General features: G+C 35.8%; 1 protein-coding gene across 1 annotated transcript; it reads right to left on the minus strand.

The window, feature by feature from the left end:
• Positions 1-442: 442 nt before the first annotated feature.
• LOC105772767 (uncharacterized) lies at positions 443-13,109 on the minus strand. Its single transcript, XM_052632661.1, has 20 exons — positions 13,080-13,109; positions 11,044-12,382; positions 8,458-8,543; positions 7,943-8,332; positions 7,764-7,847; positions 7,250-7,633; positions 5,901-5,961; positions 4,448-4,577; positions 4,168-4,301; positions 3,828-4,070; positions 3,480-3,724; positions 3,176-3,394; positions 2,864-3,085; positions 2,723-2,776; positions 2,570-2,635; positions 2,304-2,444; positions 2,169-2,222; positions 2,010-2,069; positions 1,500-1,895; positions 443-1,379 (listed from the first exon to the last, which is right to left on the minus strand). The coding sequence occupies exons 1-20, from the start codon at positions 13,107-13,109 to the stop codon at positions 1,212-1,214; spliced, it is 4,506 nt and encodes a 1,501-aa protein (XP_052488621.1). The 3' UTR covers positions 443-1,211.
• Between the last annotated feature and the right edge of the window lie 3,010 nt (positions 13,110-16,119).

Genomic DNA, 16,119 nt, shown 5'->3' on the forward strand with positions numbered 1-16,119 from the left:
CTAAATGATTACAAACATGTAATGGATGGAAAACAAAATTTATATAATAATGACATTCAAATGTTAAAATTTTGATTAAATAGTAAAATAATCATAAAAACTTTAGTTCAAATTTTATATTTATATTTCTATTTTATGAGAAAATATAAAATGACAAAAAACTTTTAAAATAATATAACTTATTTAGTAAAGATCTTCGTCATTAACTAATTAAATTGGCGTCCGACACTAAACGAGAAAAGTTTAATATCAGTAAACAAACTTAAATAGAAAAAAGTCGCCACACAGTTTGATCAAACAACATAAAAGTAGATATCCACGCAGGGTTGGAAGATTTGAAAATAGAGACTAATATAATTTCAAGAGATTCGACATGATTATAGTATACAAGGGAAAAATTTCAAACATGATAAGAAAACATACACACATACACACATACATATAAAATAATTATAACATGTCCATTATTTGTACATATAATATCATTAGTCTTTAACTACGATAATAACAAAAAACCCTAACATAAACAAGAATACACAAATTACCATTTATCATTAGTTAACATAAACAATTTCATATCAACTCTAAAGGAACAGCACAATTCCACCTCTGGTTCTGAAAAAATATATATATATAAATTTTGTACTTGTAAATTTTGGTTTTATTAGATTTTACCTTAACACTGATCAGCTAAAGACGACAAACCAAGAGCAGATGAAAATAATCATAAACCAAAGGAAAGAATCGGCATATCCCTGTATGGATCTCAAGTTGGGCACCATTTTCTTTGCAGGTTGACATTAAATACATATCTGAATACCTATACACAGCACGCATTGTGGGCAATACGTACCTTCGCCGTATTAAAAAGAGGTACAATAAACAAATCACCAATCTGCGATCCTCAATCCCTAAGACCCTGACCTTGAAGACTTGCCAAAACATGATATGATGGAATGAACGCTCATCCACTGTACGATTATAACTGTTTGTGAATATACAAAACTGAAGCCAGAACTCCTCGTATCCACCCCCATCACCAACCACACAATGCAGCTCCCCCACTCAACATCTCAGCACTGATTTTGCCGCCTTAGTTACCGCCTTCATAATCTGATAAGCAAGTCACCTGCGTGGAATGCAGTTATAAAGTGGCATAGATGGTCATCACTCATCATAGGCAATCGAAACATCCAGGTATTGACTCAGCCTTATCCATTGTGCTCCAATTGTCCATCAGAACAAGCATCCTGTGCGTGCTGCTTCTCCTTAGGAAGACAATCAACGGGTACGTAACAATATCCTTTTGGTAACCGTGAATTCTTCATCGATGCTTCATCTGATGTCATTACCAACTCCTTTTCAAATGTTTCAATTGGCTGAGATTCACCACAAGGCAACCATCAGCCGAGATTCCTTTTAGGTTGTGTGTGTGTACACACACGTGCGAGAGAAACAAATAACGACTCCAAAAAAAGGAAAGAAAGAAAGAACCATACCTTCCTTAGTTTTAAGTTCCTTTCAGCATTATCTAAACTGTCACGAGATGCAAGCGAATATCTATGAGGGATCTGCTTCCCAGAGAATCGAACCCTATCCATTGGCTTTGGGACAAAAAGGCTCTGTGATGTGGAACTATCATCAGTCCTTTGATCATTTTCCACGGACACAGGAATCTTTATTTGGTGTTTAACTGAAAGAGTACTGTCTACAGTTATATCATCTGATCTCATCGATTCACTGCATGATCTGTAACCATCTGTGTGACCTTTGAGGGAAGTTGTTGCAGATTCTGAGCTAACATCTGGATGAAAAGGACTATGAAAAAGCAGTGAACGAGTAACATGATCTCTTTTGCGTGCAAGTATTTCATGCGAGCAAACAACCAACTCCCGCTGCAAACATTCATAATCACATTCTCATATTTAGACGTACAAATAGAAAGCCCCCTCTAAGCAGCAATCACATCAGCAAAACAAGAAAATAGCTTTACCATTTCTAACAACTACCTTCAATTTTTCACGTTTGATGATTCTATCACAAAGAAGGCGTAACCTCTCCAGTTTAACCTGTAGAGGAGAATCCACACAGATTCATACAATAATGTAAGTTGTAACACCAAAAGTAGTGCAAGGCAAAAAACTAAAACTAAACAAGAATGCCCTTACCCGAATTTGCTTCACGTTTTTCAACTCTTCAACTCCATGCTTCTGAGTTTCAGCCTACAGAAATTGCTCAACAGATAAGGAAAAATAAACAAAAACTACCGATTCAACAATTTTATACAAAAGTCAAATTTAGACCTTTGCTCTCTGTTCCACACTGTGCTTTTCACAAAAAGCATTGCGCTGGAATTTGCCACCAGCAAGCATAACATTCATACAGAAGCCTGCGGTTCTAGCACAGGAGGGATGAAAAGTGGTCTGACAGTGATTATAACTACACTGCAAAGAACAAAACCACACCTGCTTAGCTACAAAGTATCTTAGGCAACAACTTGTAGAAAATACCAAGTACAAAAAACAAATATCTTTTCAGAAAGAAGAAAGAAAATGTCCACAAAACTCACCTTTATGCATGCACCATGCTTTCGATGGCATATACAACAAATGTCAACCCCCCTTGAAGCCTTCTCCTGATATTCCATTTCCATATAAATTTAAATAAGATCTATTAAACTCTCAAATTAGTAAGTACCTAATGCCCTAACATGCATACATACCATTCCTTCTACAGGATTTACTTGTCCCCTTCTGAATGTTGACTCAAGAACCCACTACAAAATAGTAGGAAAAGTTTACTTCATTTCATTTGATTGAATAAGAGATGAAATGTTAATGACCAAGGGGCAAGGAAAAATCACCTCAGCACAGAAAGCATGTAGCCACTGGCCATCCACAGATTTCCTAAAAGCACCGGTAGTACCACCACATAAACCACAATGAACAGCAGGATAAGATATCTCCCAAAAATTTAGAGATGTAGCTTCGAAGGATCTTGATGAGAACAATTCTTCACATAATTCACAACACCAAGGACCCAAAGGTTCCTTAACACTGCGATAGCAATCCAAGTGAACAGCAACCTGTAAGCAGAAGAACTAACTCAAAAACCCTAACAGATGAAGAGAATTTCCATTTAGGAAAGAAAAAATAATGGTTCCAAGCTAGAAAACCTTGCATCCAGAACAGACTAAAATAGGATTTAGTACTGTCTCAGACCGTCTGCAGATGTCACATGACCTAGGATGTTCTTTAGAAAAATCTGACACCGACTGAACGATATCAGAGTACTTCTCAGATGAAATTCGTGGAACAGCATCCCAAGCATCTTTTGATCTTTGCAGCAAGCTAATGCCAGCTCTCCCAACACAAGCATTCAGCTTCAATATATTCTACAAAGGTAAATAAAGTAAAATAGCATGCTTATCTGGAGGTATGAGAAAATTTCATAGAAAGAAAAAAGATCATGAGAATAACCTCTTGCTGACTAGAATCTTCACCATCTTTCCTTGATAGTGAATTTCTGGAAGAAGCAGCTGCAGCAGCAGTTGCAGCAGCCAATACAGCTTGTGCCTCCTTATGCCTTCTCTCTTTACGGCCCTGCTTCTTTGCTTCTCTTAGATCATAAAGATATTGATTAGCAAGCACAGCATCCCATCTTTGTTCCCTTGCAGCTTCAACCTCAACCGGTAGACTTTTAGCAACTCTAGAAACCAGATTATCTGCAAGGAGAACATCGTACAAAATACAGGTTCTATTGTTATAAATCAGCGTGAAACAGCACAAACATACACACAAAAGAACACTAGCGGAAAATGTGAATACCTGTAACACAATTTCTAGTAATTATGTTGCGCATTAATCTATCCTGATAATATATAATTTCCCCTTCCACTTCATCCTTTGGAGACAATTTGAGAGATCTCAATTTCCTAGCCTTAATAGAAAAATCTAAATCATCAGGTGTACTACTCTTCTCATTGCACTTGGTATGTTCACTTCCATGACTAGAATAAACACTGTCGGTAGAAGCTGCCACCAAGCAAGAGCGATCTCTCACCCTTTTACCTGGCAAAGTGCAGCTAGTCAGACCTGAGTCACGTGTCCAAAACAACTAGCACAAAGAAAGAAGAAACTGCAGACTAACTAATGACACAAAACTCACCATCCAACTCATTTAATGTGTTCATTCCGTCTTCAAACTTGCCTACCCTGTTGTTACAAATAAATTTATCGTGCATCTGAAGAAATTTCTTGCGTATATAGGGGTGGATATAAAAATTAGAAAACTCTTCACTTCTGCAATACAAAATTATCAAAGAATAAGAAAATATCTCATCAAGATAGAAGAAAAGCTCCTGTAAACGATAAACAAACATCAATTCAATTAAGAGAGAGAGACCTATAGCCTATAGATTTAACAAATGTCTTTTCACAAAGCTTACATGAGATTCACAATTGGGAAAATGGAACTTTCTTGTTCTGAAGTTGCTACTGTAATCTTCTCAGGAGTTGCTGGCATCTCTGATCGACTCCTTTCATAGAAGCCATCATTTAAGAGATCAGGTGAATTTCCTGTTCAATCATAAAATTTTAAGTTAGAGATGCAAACTATATCAAAATCATTAGAGACAAGAAATTATTTGATACACTATGCCCATTAGAAGAAAACAACATAATAACAGAAACTTCGGGGCAAAAAGAAGAGGAGATGCTGGCAAAGGTATTTCATATTGTACAAACAATCCTTTGACCATATTGCCTAATTATAATTGCCCCACATTTCTGAAAACATGAACTTGTTTCACCTTCAGGGCAAATGTCAAATATTACTTCCTAATTTCAGGAGGTAAACGACTATTTTTAAAACAAATTAAGGGAGAAACTAGAAAGTGTATAGTCTTACAAAATCCTTGGGAGGATATTTATAAACATGCAAGAACAAATGCTAAGACTATAAGAAATGCTAAGATCTAGCCTTAATGTTAGTTATTACAAGAACGTTTTGTAATTTATCCTTCCAAAGTGATGTCAGAGTCATACTTCAACTAAAAGTTAGGACTATAAGAAATGCTAAGATCTAGCCTTAATGTTAGTTATCTAACAACTCATTGACTTACCAGCCTTAACATGTGAATCTGTTCTGCATAATGCATGAACACCACGACAATAATAACAATGGTCTATTTACACTGATCATGGCATATGAAGCCAACCGTGTAACAATCAGCTTAAACCAAATCACCAAGAAAGAAATTTACAAGGAAAGCCATATCTCTAGAATAAAGTAGCATGGCAACCAAAATAAAATCTGAACATACCAGATCAAGAAAATCAGAACCCGAAACAGTACAGCAAAAGTACAAAACCAAGCATTTCACAGACAAACAAGTACAAATCTAGAAAATAGACTTTCATCTGCCTAGCTTTTGGCAACATATGCAGGACAGAAGTAAATATTTCATAAAGCAAGCTAATAATACGCTACTTCAACATAAAAATCAGAAACATGTAAACCCACTTTGACTGACATAAAGTAAAAGAAAAAGGAAAACTTTTGGCCACTATAAACAGCTTAGACACATAAACTCTCTCTCTTGGAACTCATCATGAACTTTAGCAGCAAAAGCACCGAAAAAGGAAAAAGAAAATTAATCAATTTTCCTACAAGTATGTTCCTTGCAAACCAAAAATTTGAAAGACAAGGCCCCCTTGGAATTAAAATAGAGAGAATGAAAGAACAAATGCAAGAGTATACATGAAAAGGATTGAAATATCAAAATACCAGCACTTTGAACGAGAGTGCATTACTTAACCCACAATTGTGAACCAGATCAAGAATATGATTTTGACAAAGGGTATTACATACATAACAGAAAATAATTCAAAAATAAGTACCTTCAGATGCAGGCAAATGCCTGTCTGAGGAGTCCAGGGAATCATCAGGCTTGGCTGAATTCTACACAAATGGAAAAAAAAAATACCCACTTAAGCAAAAGAAAACAAAAGGTAAGAGAGGAACTAAATAAGGAAAGGGCATAAAATAAAATAAAACCTATAAAAGCAGATATAAAAGGAACACATGACTAGATAAAGGCGCATAAACATAGTATTTCCAAAGCAGTTTCTTCTATAAAACCTTGAGACATTGAAAGAAGAAATCAGTGAGAAATTAAAGCACTTGGGCACTATCTTAAACATTTCAAGTTCTTTTTTGCACTTTTTGATTCATTAAAAGAAACAAAGTGCACATCATTATTACATGAACACATCTTAAAAGGAAAAAAAACAGTTGCAATAAAAAGAAAAAGTAAGCATCAGCTTCACTTAAGATGAAATAAAACATAAAATTTTCTCAAAGTATATCCTCTGTAATTCACCATTCAATGTTCATATTAATATAATAGATTAAAATAATAGTTTTATACATCACAAGGAAACTCTTCACTTTCACAACTATTGCACTTTAACAGGTGGGGCAGACCAACTCTCTCTAAAACTCAAATTGATGGACAAAAAGGAATCACAGGGAGCAGAATAGATTTGTAAGCAGGAACGTATCTACTCAAAAGCAGCACCAGCAAGCAACTTTCTAGAATCATACTATAGACTACAACGTCCATCCATACAATGGAAGACACAATTAGGACAAATTTGATTGGGGAGATCATATCATACATAAAGGGAATATCTAAACACTAAACAAATTCTAAGTCAAAGCAATAGGAAGAGAAGGGGCTCTATGTTACAAGGGGAGGAGCTAAAATAAACCAGACGACTAAAACAAAAACAAAGTATCCCTTCTGCACCCTCATCTAAACCAACTCCATAAAACTTATCCCCCCCCCCCAACCTCCAAACAAACAAACAAAATAAATAAAAAAGAGAAAGGATGCATAAGCATAAAGCAATATGCACAAAAGTTGTTTGAAGTATAATCAATGTCAATGACTAAAAATATCTAGTTAAATGGAAACAGCCCAACAGCACAGAAAATGGGCTCTAAAAGAAAAACGCACCTAAAATGCTACTAGTCAGCAACCAATGTACATAGTAAATGAGAAAAAGATACCAATCATGAAGAAAAACCCATGGAATTAATACACCGAGCAATTATTAGCAACAATAAGAAAACATAAGATGTAAATGTTGGTTCAAAGACAATTCTAACATTATAATCAATTAAAAGGATTAAAAGTTAACTTGTCAAAAGACCTTGAAGCTAATATTAAAAATTGATATCTAACCTTTCCAATGGCATCGAGAATGGATGCTTCACTTAAATCATATATTTCTTCCTTGGCGAGTCTATCAACCATAACTTTATCCATCACTAAACCATTGTCATTAATAATTTCATCTGATGAGCATATTACTTCATTGTCCCTCAAAATCCTCGCATTGCTCTTGGTTCTTCTCCGAGGAGGCACAGACTTAACAGCAACAGGATTTGGTATATCAGACATAAAGTCCATTATATCGTCATAACCATCAGTTGCTCCAGTCTCATCCTTGGATGACATCAAAGGCTTTATCTTAACTTTTAACTTTTTGGGGGAAGAGCCCATATAAGCATGATATTTGAGCCATTTAATTAATTTGCCTTGCAAGTCGGGTGTCAAGCTATCACCCTGAAGAAAGAAAGACCAAAAGTAACATTAAAGAAAATTAAAGGAAGATAAAAGCACAAAATGATAGCTAAAACTGATTTGCAAAAAACAATTTGGGGATAAGGAAGCACATGATTGTAGGTATTATTACATCTAATGAAGCACTCAAAGAGTCATCCGACAGTCCAATCTCCAATGCTAAATCTTTTACATTGACTTTTCCTCGGGCAATCAGCTGCATAAATTGTAGATTGTGAGTCACATAATAATCTGTGGCTTTCCAAACATTGAGAAAAAAACTACAAATCCTTTGCGTACTGGACTAGCTACCTTCTTCAAAACCAGTGCAAAATTATGGGGGTCAGATGGGTCATGATCATTTATATTGCTCCTCTCCAGCAGCCCCATATCAACAAGTTGCTGCAAGTCACCGTATTCTGACAAAACTCGGGCATCTAATCTGGTATCAAAGAAGCCTATCTCTTGCAATTCACCATCACCAGATTTATCAGAGTTGTCATCTGGATCACGTATGTCCACTGTAATTTTGTCTTCATCTTTATGGCCAATTTTTAAATTTTGAGATTTTTCCATAGATGTTGGAGAGAACTGGTTGGCTATAGAAAAGTCATTAGCAGCTGCACAAAGTTCTCCAAGCTGTGGGGAACTGCTGTTATTCCGGATTTCTGAATGCTTAGAACAAAATGCCCGCATCTCGATCTGTAAAAACACTAAGAATAGCTGAAGATTTATGATGAGAAAACCTAAAATAAGAGCAAAGTCACTGCTAATCAATAATAGCAAAACAACTCCACAAAAAAGAAGGGAAAAAAAAAAAGAATTACATTATCACACCCGTATCTTGCCCAAACTTCCATTCTATGCCCAGCTTCTCTTGCACATAGAGGATGGAATGAGTTTCTGCAAGTGCCTGAAAAAAACACCCAAAAAAAGCATCCATCACAAGTCAAAGCATTATATACATGTTCAAAATAGAGGATTAATAAACAACAGAAAACAAACATGAAAGGACAGCAAATATTTCAGCCTTAAAGTGGCACACTAATTAAGTTAGCAAAAATTGTTCAATTGCAGCTAGGTGCTCAACATCATGAAAGATAAAATCTAGGTGATTGTTTACTTCAAGATCATTTTAGTTTTTTCTCAGAACTGCATTACTTGATAAACCATTAACTATGCTGCGGGATACATACATGATTAGTATAACAAAACAAAAAGAAAAACAGATATTAAGGACATGGGAGGTAAATATACCATGTAAATCTAATGTTTACATGACACTTAATAACGTAAAAACACATTGCAATCCGGAAAAGCATAAGCATGCTTTCCTTCAGGGAGTTCTTGCAGCAGCTCTACAATAAGGAAAATTAATCCGTGACCTCAGTACAGTCCCTTTGAAACTCAGAAGCATCAGTTTCAGCTTCCAACAGAAAACAAAAATATAATGATTGGACTCAAACCAGAATGAGGGAATTTATCAAATACTACCCACCCTTCAGTTCCTTAAATCCCTGACAACAGTTATTATACCCCAGAGAAAAGCAACTGTCAACGGGAATTCAAGGCACCAAAGCAGATTTCAGGGGCAAGAACCCACAAACAACGGTGGAAGTTTTGAGATCATAAACATTACACTTCTTAACTAGCTCAGGGTCGTGTATAGATTTGGTGATACCCTTCCGATCCCGTGTAAACAAACCAAAAGATCTTCAGAAAAAACCTCAAAATATCAGCATAAGCAGTTCCTAAGGGTATGTATGTGTCTGAAATGTCAACTATTTGGAATCCCGGATAGAGTGATATGGTTATAAAGGATCTGCAATGAGGATACAGGCAGAACAGAGGAATTCATCCAAATTACCCTTCCATTATTTGACATTTTTATGAAAGGAACATGTATTATTAATGTTTTGGTTCTGAGTATTTAAAAGAAAGTAAAATCCTACAAATAATCAAGCAACTTGTTGGCCAATAAAAGTAGATAAACTGATGCCCAAGTATCCTAATTGATCTAAAATATGTAAAAATGAAACAAAATAAACCAAACCAGCAAAAGAAAAAGACAAAGTAGTTGACCAAAGAAACAAGGTGAAAGTAGTTGCATGATTGAATTTTCAACTTTTAACTCAACTTTTAAATATTTTATCTATTGTTTCTTCTTAACCTTCGAATTTTCTCCAATCCTCATCATGTTTGTTTCATTCTCTTTCTTGCATCTTTCTTCCTCATATGTCCAAGGCGGAATGCCAAATTACATTGCTTCCTTCTTCATAGTACTCTCAAAAACTACTCAAACCAAACAATACTTTACAGGAAGAGGGGAAGAGTTACAAAATTAACAATGGAAGATAATACCCAAAGAAGTTGGTGAATATTTTCCATCAAACATCCTACTTCTAGAAGCTCCATTCCAAGTAATTCACGTTATATGAGAATAAATTCTGCAATTGCACATCCAATAAGTGGCTTATCTGTCTCCCCACATTCAAAACACAAAAAGGAACGCAAACTTTCTATAAATAAGGATTCCAGAAACAGCGATTCTAATCAAGCTTTACCAAATTCTATACCACATGGGTGTAAACAATAAACCAAAAGCTGCCAAGAAGCATGGAAAGCCAGAAAGCTGGATATTTAAATACCACAGCTACTAAACAAGTCTCGCACCACAAGGCCTTAAGTTACCATTTTTCTTGTTTGTAAGCAAAACATTACAACCTCAAAATTAAACATCTAGCCTCACACCCACTCTTTTTATGAGAAATATCTAAGTTTATTTTCCAACTGCCACTGATAATATTCCTGACAATGAAAAAGCAACAAATGTTGTAGACAAGTATATCTTCTCTCTAGCAGAAATTCATCATGCAGATACTTTGATACAATTAAATGATGAGACTATTTCATAACTGTGGAACAAATTGCTGCATCAAAATATGGAACCAGAAGAAGTCGCCAGGGGATGAAAAAGTGAGATGAATCTAGCACAAAAGGCAGCAAAGCAATCATTCACCCTTAACAGAAAGGGCAAATGTTTTAGATAGGCTCTTTAATTTGAATCATCCAACTTACTGTGTTTCAAACACACTATATCAATTTCTGTTAAAATACGGGAAAAGAGAGCATGCGGAAATTATTTGTATAAACAGTAAATAAAGGAAACAAAGGCATTTTCTAATAACAAGAAGCATCTACTTAGGTGATACCATGGCAAAAAAATTCTTCTTTTATTTAAGCCATCATGCTTGATAGGAAGCACTTCAAAGAACATGTTTTACAATTGCAAATGTCTATACTAATGGATGTCAAAAGTAACCAAAGATTTGAATAAAAGGACGTTCTCGTTGTGCACCAACCAGAAAAAGAGAAGAAATGTGATCTAAAAGAAAAGGTAGCAACAAACATACCATGACTGCATGGGACACAAGCACCATACTTCACCCTGCACACATTACAGACTAATTTCTTTCTAGTTCCCTTTACTTCTCCCACATTAATAATTGGTTCCATCTTTGTCAAGTCTTCTACATAAACCTCAGGCATCCAGATCGAACAAAACATGTGAGCAAATTCCACAGACCCACTATTTTCATCACTCTTTTGGATGGGCTTTAAAGCACCGCCCAGCTTTGGACAAAGTGCACAGGGTTTCCCGGCATCATTGCTATCATTTTTCTGTTTACACCAAGAACATAACCAAGAACTATCAACGTCATTTTGGACACCATAACACTTTTGATGAACAGCAACCTTACAAGAACAGCAAACAACCAATCTGTTCGATTCTTTTCTGGTATCATCAGTGCAACAAAAATGACATAAAGATGAATTCCCATCACATTGACACGCGACTAATACCTTCTTCAGCCCGTCATCATCTCCAAGGAGCTTCCTCTTCTTAGAAGGCCGCTCTGATGTCAATCTCCTACTCCTAGACCCTAAAAGCCACCCTAAGCCACTAGATGAATCTGAAACAGAACATCCTCTTTCTTCCTTATCTGAAAACTCAGCTTGCGTTTCCACAATATCAATTTCCATTAACTGCTCAGCCTCCTCCTCGACCACCATCTTCTCCTCTTCTATTCCAACACCGCCATTTTCATTCCTAACATTTAAATGCTCTCCACAACTCACGCTTGCCTTCTCGCGCACGTCGGCATCCAAATTCAAATTCACCCTCGGCTCATCGCCAACATACGGTATAATAAAACACTTCTTCCTAGCAGCTAAAGAGCTAGACGGTGTAATCTTAAACAAAGCGTCAATATCCTGTAATGCCAAGTCCCTAAAATACTCTTTTGTTTCAACCCAAATGCTTCCACCTTGCTTCTTTTCCTTTTGTTTCGAAGACTTCTTGTCCGCTCCAGAATGCGACTTCTTATGCTTCTTCCTACTATCAGCCTGCTTTAACAAACTTGCCAATCCACTAGGCAGCGTAGGCACACTCAACTCGGAAACGGAGCCACCTTCAGGTATATCAAAATGGGAACGTTCAGAAAGAACTTTACCCGCCTGAGAAAAGAAATCGACACCGACATCATCAAATGACAATCGCTTCAACGCATTCTCAGGTTTCCGCGCCGGACTCCGACCGGAAACACTAGAAATTGGGCGGCAAGGCCTCTCCTCAGTGCCGCAACCTCCGTCCGCACTCCTACCCATCATCTTCTTATGCCAGTGGCATAGGGCTCCCCAAATCCCCAACGCGCCCTTCGCATCCCATAACCGTCGAACCGTAGTCCTATCCTAAACCCTAATCTTAACCCTATCTCCGCCCCCTCGTAAACACAAAACCCTAACCCTAAAAATCAAGCTCCACTACCAGTCTTTTGCATGCAAAAGAAACAGAAGAATCAAAAAAGGAAAGTAAATAAAGAGTAGGGTTTTCAGTATATTGTGGTTCAGCTTTCAGATCCGCTTCAAAGTGTGCGTTGTTCTTCGTTTCTTTTTGGGAACTTTGGAAGAGAGCGAAATAGAAATAGAAATAGAAATAGGAAGATAAGGAAATGTTATTATGGTAATAAATAATAAGAGAGAGATTCGCGTTTTATGCGGGCAAGGAGGAGAGGACGGTTCGTTTTAATTGGGGTTTAGATAGGATGTGGGTGACGCAATACATATTTTCGTGTACTCACCTGATTTTACCACGTGGTATGTGGATATTGGTTTGAAAGGATGAGATACAACCCCCTTGCGTGTGTGTGTAGATATTATTATCTGGCCTGTATTTCTTTTTGTTTTCCTAGTCAGCGCTGACGTGTTTTCCAGCTTTGGAAAAATTCTAAGGTATCCTACGTGTAGATGGATTGAATTATTTGTTTTAAAAATTATTAAATTAGTTTTTAAACCGATGCACCAAAATATGTTTTTATTAGGGTAATTTACCAATAAAAGCCCTTTTTTTCAAAATTTACCGAAATAGGCTAACTATTTAATTATTTACCGGAATGATCCATTTTCCACGAAATCGCATCCACGTCAGCGCGATGTCAGGGTACGTGCCAGAAAATCACGTCCACGTCAGCGCGACTTGCTAACGTGGATGGAAATCACGCCCTAGAGGACGCGATTTACTGACATGGCATGAACAGTTTATGTTTTTTAGCTTGAAAAACTTTGAAAGGCCATAACTTTTGGCTCGGTTGTCCAATTGAGACGATTTTTTTATTTCGAATAACTTTTCGAGATCTACACGACAAACGCTTCTGAGATGAATAGGGACAAATTTGTAAAGTATAATTTGTTAATTCTGAGTATAGGGACTAAAGTGTAATTATTTCAAAATTAGCATGAAATTTTGTATTTAAGAATATTTGAATGTTATGGAAGGATGAAATTGAATTTGAATTGAAAAATGAAGCTTAGATTTGAAAATATGACTATTTAGGTTTTAGGGACTAAATTGAATAAAATGGAAAATTTTAGGGAACTTCTCAAAAGTGGAATGAGCTGACTTATACCTATAACAGGATGATATAAGACAATTCTGTAAAAAAATATCCGGTGTTTACTTCAAATAAATAAGGAAAATAATGATTTGAATGTTTCAAAATTCAATTTTAAACCGAAAAAATCGAAATTTAGGGGCAAAAAAGGATCTTTTTCGATGAAAACTTCGGCAAACCGCCTTCAGCTGTTTTCTAGTGTGTAGATCTTGAAAATTTATTTGAAATCAAAAAAAAAATCGTCTCAATGGGACAACCGAGCGAAAAGTTATGGCCTTTCAAAGTTTTCGAAGCTTAAAAACATAAACTGTTCATCCATGTCAGCAAATCGCGTCCTAGTAGGCGCGATTTGTGTCCACGTAAGGACATCGCGCTGACGTGGACGCGATGTCCTGACACGTACCCTGACATCACGCTGACGTGGACGCGATTTCGCGAAAAATGGCCCATTCCGGTAAATAATCAAAAAAATCAGCCCATTTCGGTAAATTTTGAAAAAAACGGCTTTTATTGGTAATTTGCCCTTTTTATTAATTAAATTCAAGAGTAACATTTTAATTTGATTAAAATATGTCATTAGTCCTTATAATCTTTACAAATTTCAAATTTAATCCCTATATTTTATTTTTAGAAATTTAATCTCTTGATTTTTCAAATTTCAATTTAGTTCAATTATTAATCTTGCTAATTTTTTCTAATTTTATTAGTATGAAATTTTGAAATAAAAATTACTCACATAATAGCAATGTAACTAAAAGAATAATGTTGTAATAAACATGGATTTAGACAAAAAATAATTTTAATAATGTTAACAATTAGACACGAATTTGAATTATGAAAAGTAGAGAAACTAAATGCTTAAAAGTAAAAGTATAAAGACTAAATTCCAAATTTACAATATAAAGACTCGTGGCTTATTTTAAGCTTTCCATTTTTGTGTATTTGAAATATTTTAGTTTATGTGATTTTTAATGCAATCAGAAGATGGTGAGGAAACAGAAGACTTTTCAGAAATGGAGGATATTACCAGAATGTATTTCCTTAAGTTATTCTCGGCTGGGAGAATGGGGAATAATGATAGAATTTTGGCGGGAATTAAGCAATGCATCTTTAATGAGGATAATCTGAAATTGAAGGCAAGGTATACAAAACAAGAGATACGTGAGGCACTGGCTGAATTAGGCCCAACAAAAGCACCAGGGGAGGATGGATTTCCGGCTCTTTTCTATCAAAAGTGCGGGTCATTTATCAGAGAAGAAGTTACATCGTTTTGCCTTAATCTACTGAATGGAGGTATGGATGTCAGTAAAATTAATAAAACGAATATAATTTTAATTCCTAAAATTTCAAATCCTTTGAATATTACCAATTTCAGTCCAATTAGTTTATGTAATGTGCTTTATAAATTGGTGGCCAAAGTTATCGCGAATTGTCTCCGGCTTGTGATGAATAGATGTATTGATTTAGCTCAAAGTGTTTTTGTTCCTGGGAGACTTATTAGCGATAATGTTCTATTAGCCTATGAAGTTCTTCATTCCTTGAAGAATAAAAGGTTAGGGAAAAAAGGGCTTATGGCAGTGAAATTAGATATGAGTAAGGCATATTATAGGGTGGAATGAGGCTTTGTTGAAAAAATAATGAAGAAATTAGGGTTCGATACGGAGTGGGTTGACATGTTGATGAAATGTGTTTCAATAGTATCATATTTAGTGGTTTTTAATGGTGTCATTGGAGAAAGATTTTTTCCGTCTAGAGGTCTTAGACAAGGAGATCCTTTGAGCCCATTTTTATTTTTGTTTTGTGGAGAAAGACTTTCTAGTCTCCTAAGGCAAGAAACGGAAGGAAACTCATTTCGAGGAGTGAAGGTGAGTAGAAATGGTCCGCAGATTTCACATTTGTTATTTTACGGATGATTGTATTCTGTTTGGAGAAGCTACAGAGAGAGGAGCTGCTGAATTGAAGAATATCTTAAAGGAATATGAGCTAAATTCGGGTCAATGTGTTAATTATAATAAATCCTCAATTTTTTCAGTACAAATACGCAGGAGGATGAAAGGAGGGTAATTACTCAGATGATTGGGGTTTGAAGCTCAAATAATTCAGAAAGGTATTTAGGACTTCCAAATTTAGTGGGTAGAGGAAAGAAAGTAGCTTTTCAAAATTTGAAGGACGGATTAAAACAAAGAATAGACCATTTGAGTGTTAAGTATCTTTCTCAGGGTGGAAAAGAGGTTTTTATTAAGGCAGTTTTACAATCCATTCCAACCTATTCTATGGCGTGTTTTCTACTTCTTAAATCTCTATGTAACGAACTGGAAGGAATAATAGCCAGATTCTAGTGGGGGGAAAATCGGGGAAGGAAATGTATTCATTGGTGTACGTGGAAGGATGTGTGTGTTTTGAAAGAAGCAGGGGGCCTTGGCTTTAGAAAACTTGATAAATTTAATATTGCATTATTAGCTAAACAGGGTTGGCGTCTTATTAATTTTCCAGATTCTTTATTAGCCCGAGTGTTGAAAGCTAAGTACTATCTGAATA

Source organism: Gossypium raimondii, chromosome 6 (genome assembly GCF_025698545.1).
Source record: "Gossypium raimondii isolate GPD5lz chromosome 6, ASM2569854v1, whole genome shotgun sequence".
Lineage (NCBI taxonomy): Eukaryota > Viridiplantae > Streptophyta > Magnoliopsida > Malvales > Malvaceae > Gossypium > Gossypium raimondii.

What these genes read in the sequence shown, in the direction of transcription:
- LOC105772767 (XM_052632661.1), bottom strand. Translation starts at nt 13,109, where the DNA reads ATGCGATTTCGTGGAAAATGGATCATTCCG. An exon ending in TTGCACTGGTTTTGAAGAAG is followed by an intron (nt 7,848 to 7,942) that starts GTAGCTAGTCCA and finishes CAATTTATGCAG; the next exon opens with CTGATTGCCCGAGGAAAAGT. An exon ending in AAAACGTGAAGCAAATTCGG is followed by an intron (nt 2,070 to 2,168) that starts GTAAGGGCATTC and finishes TCTCCTCTACAG; the next exon opens with GTTAAACTGGAGAGGTTACG.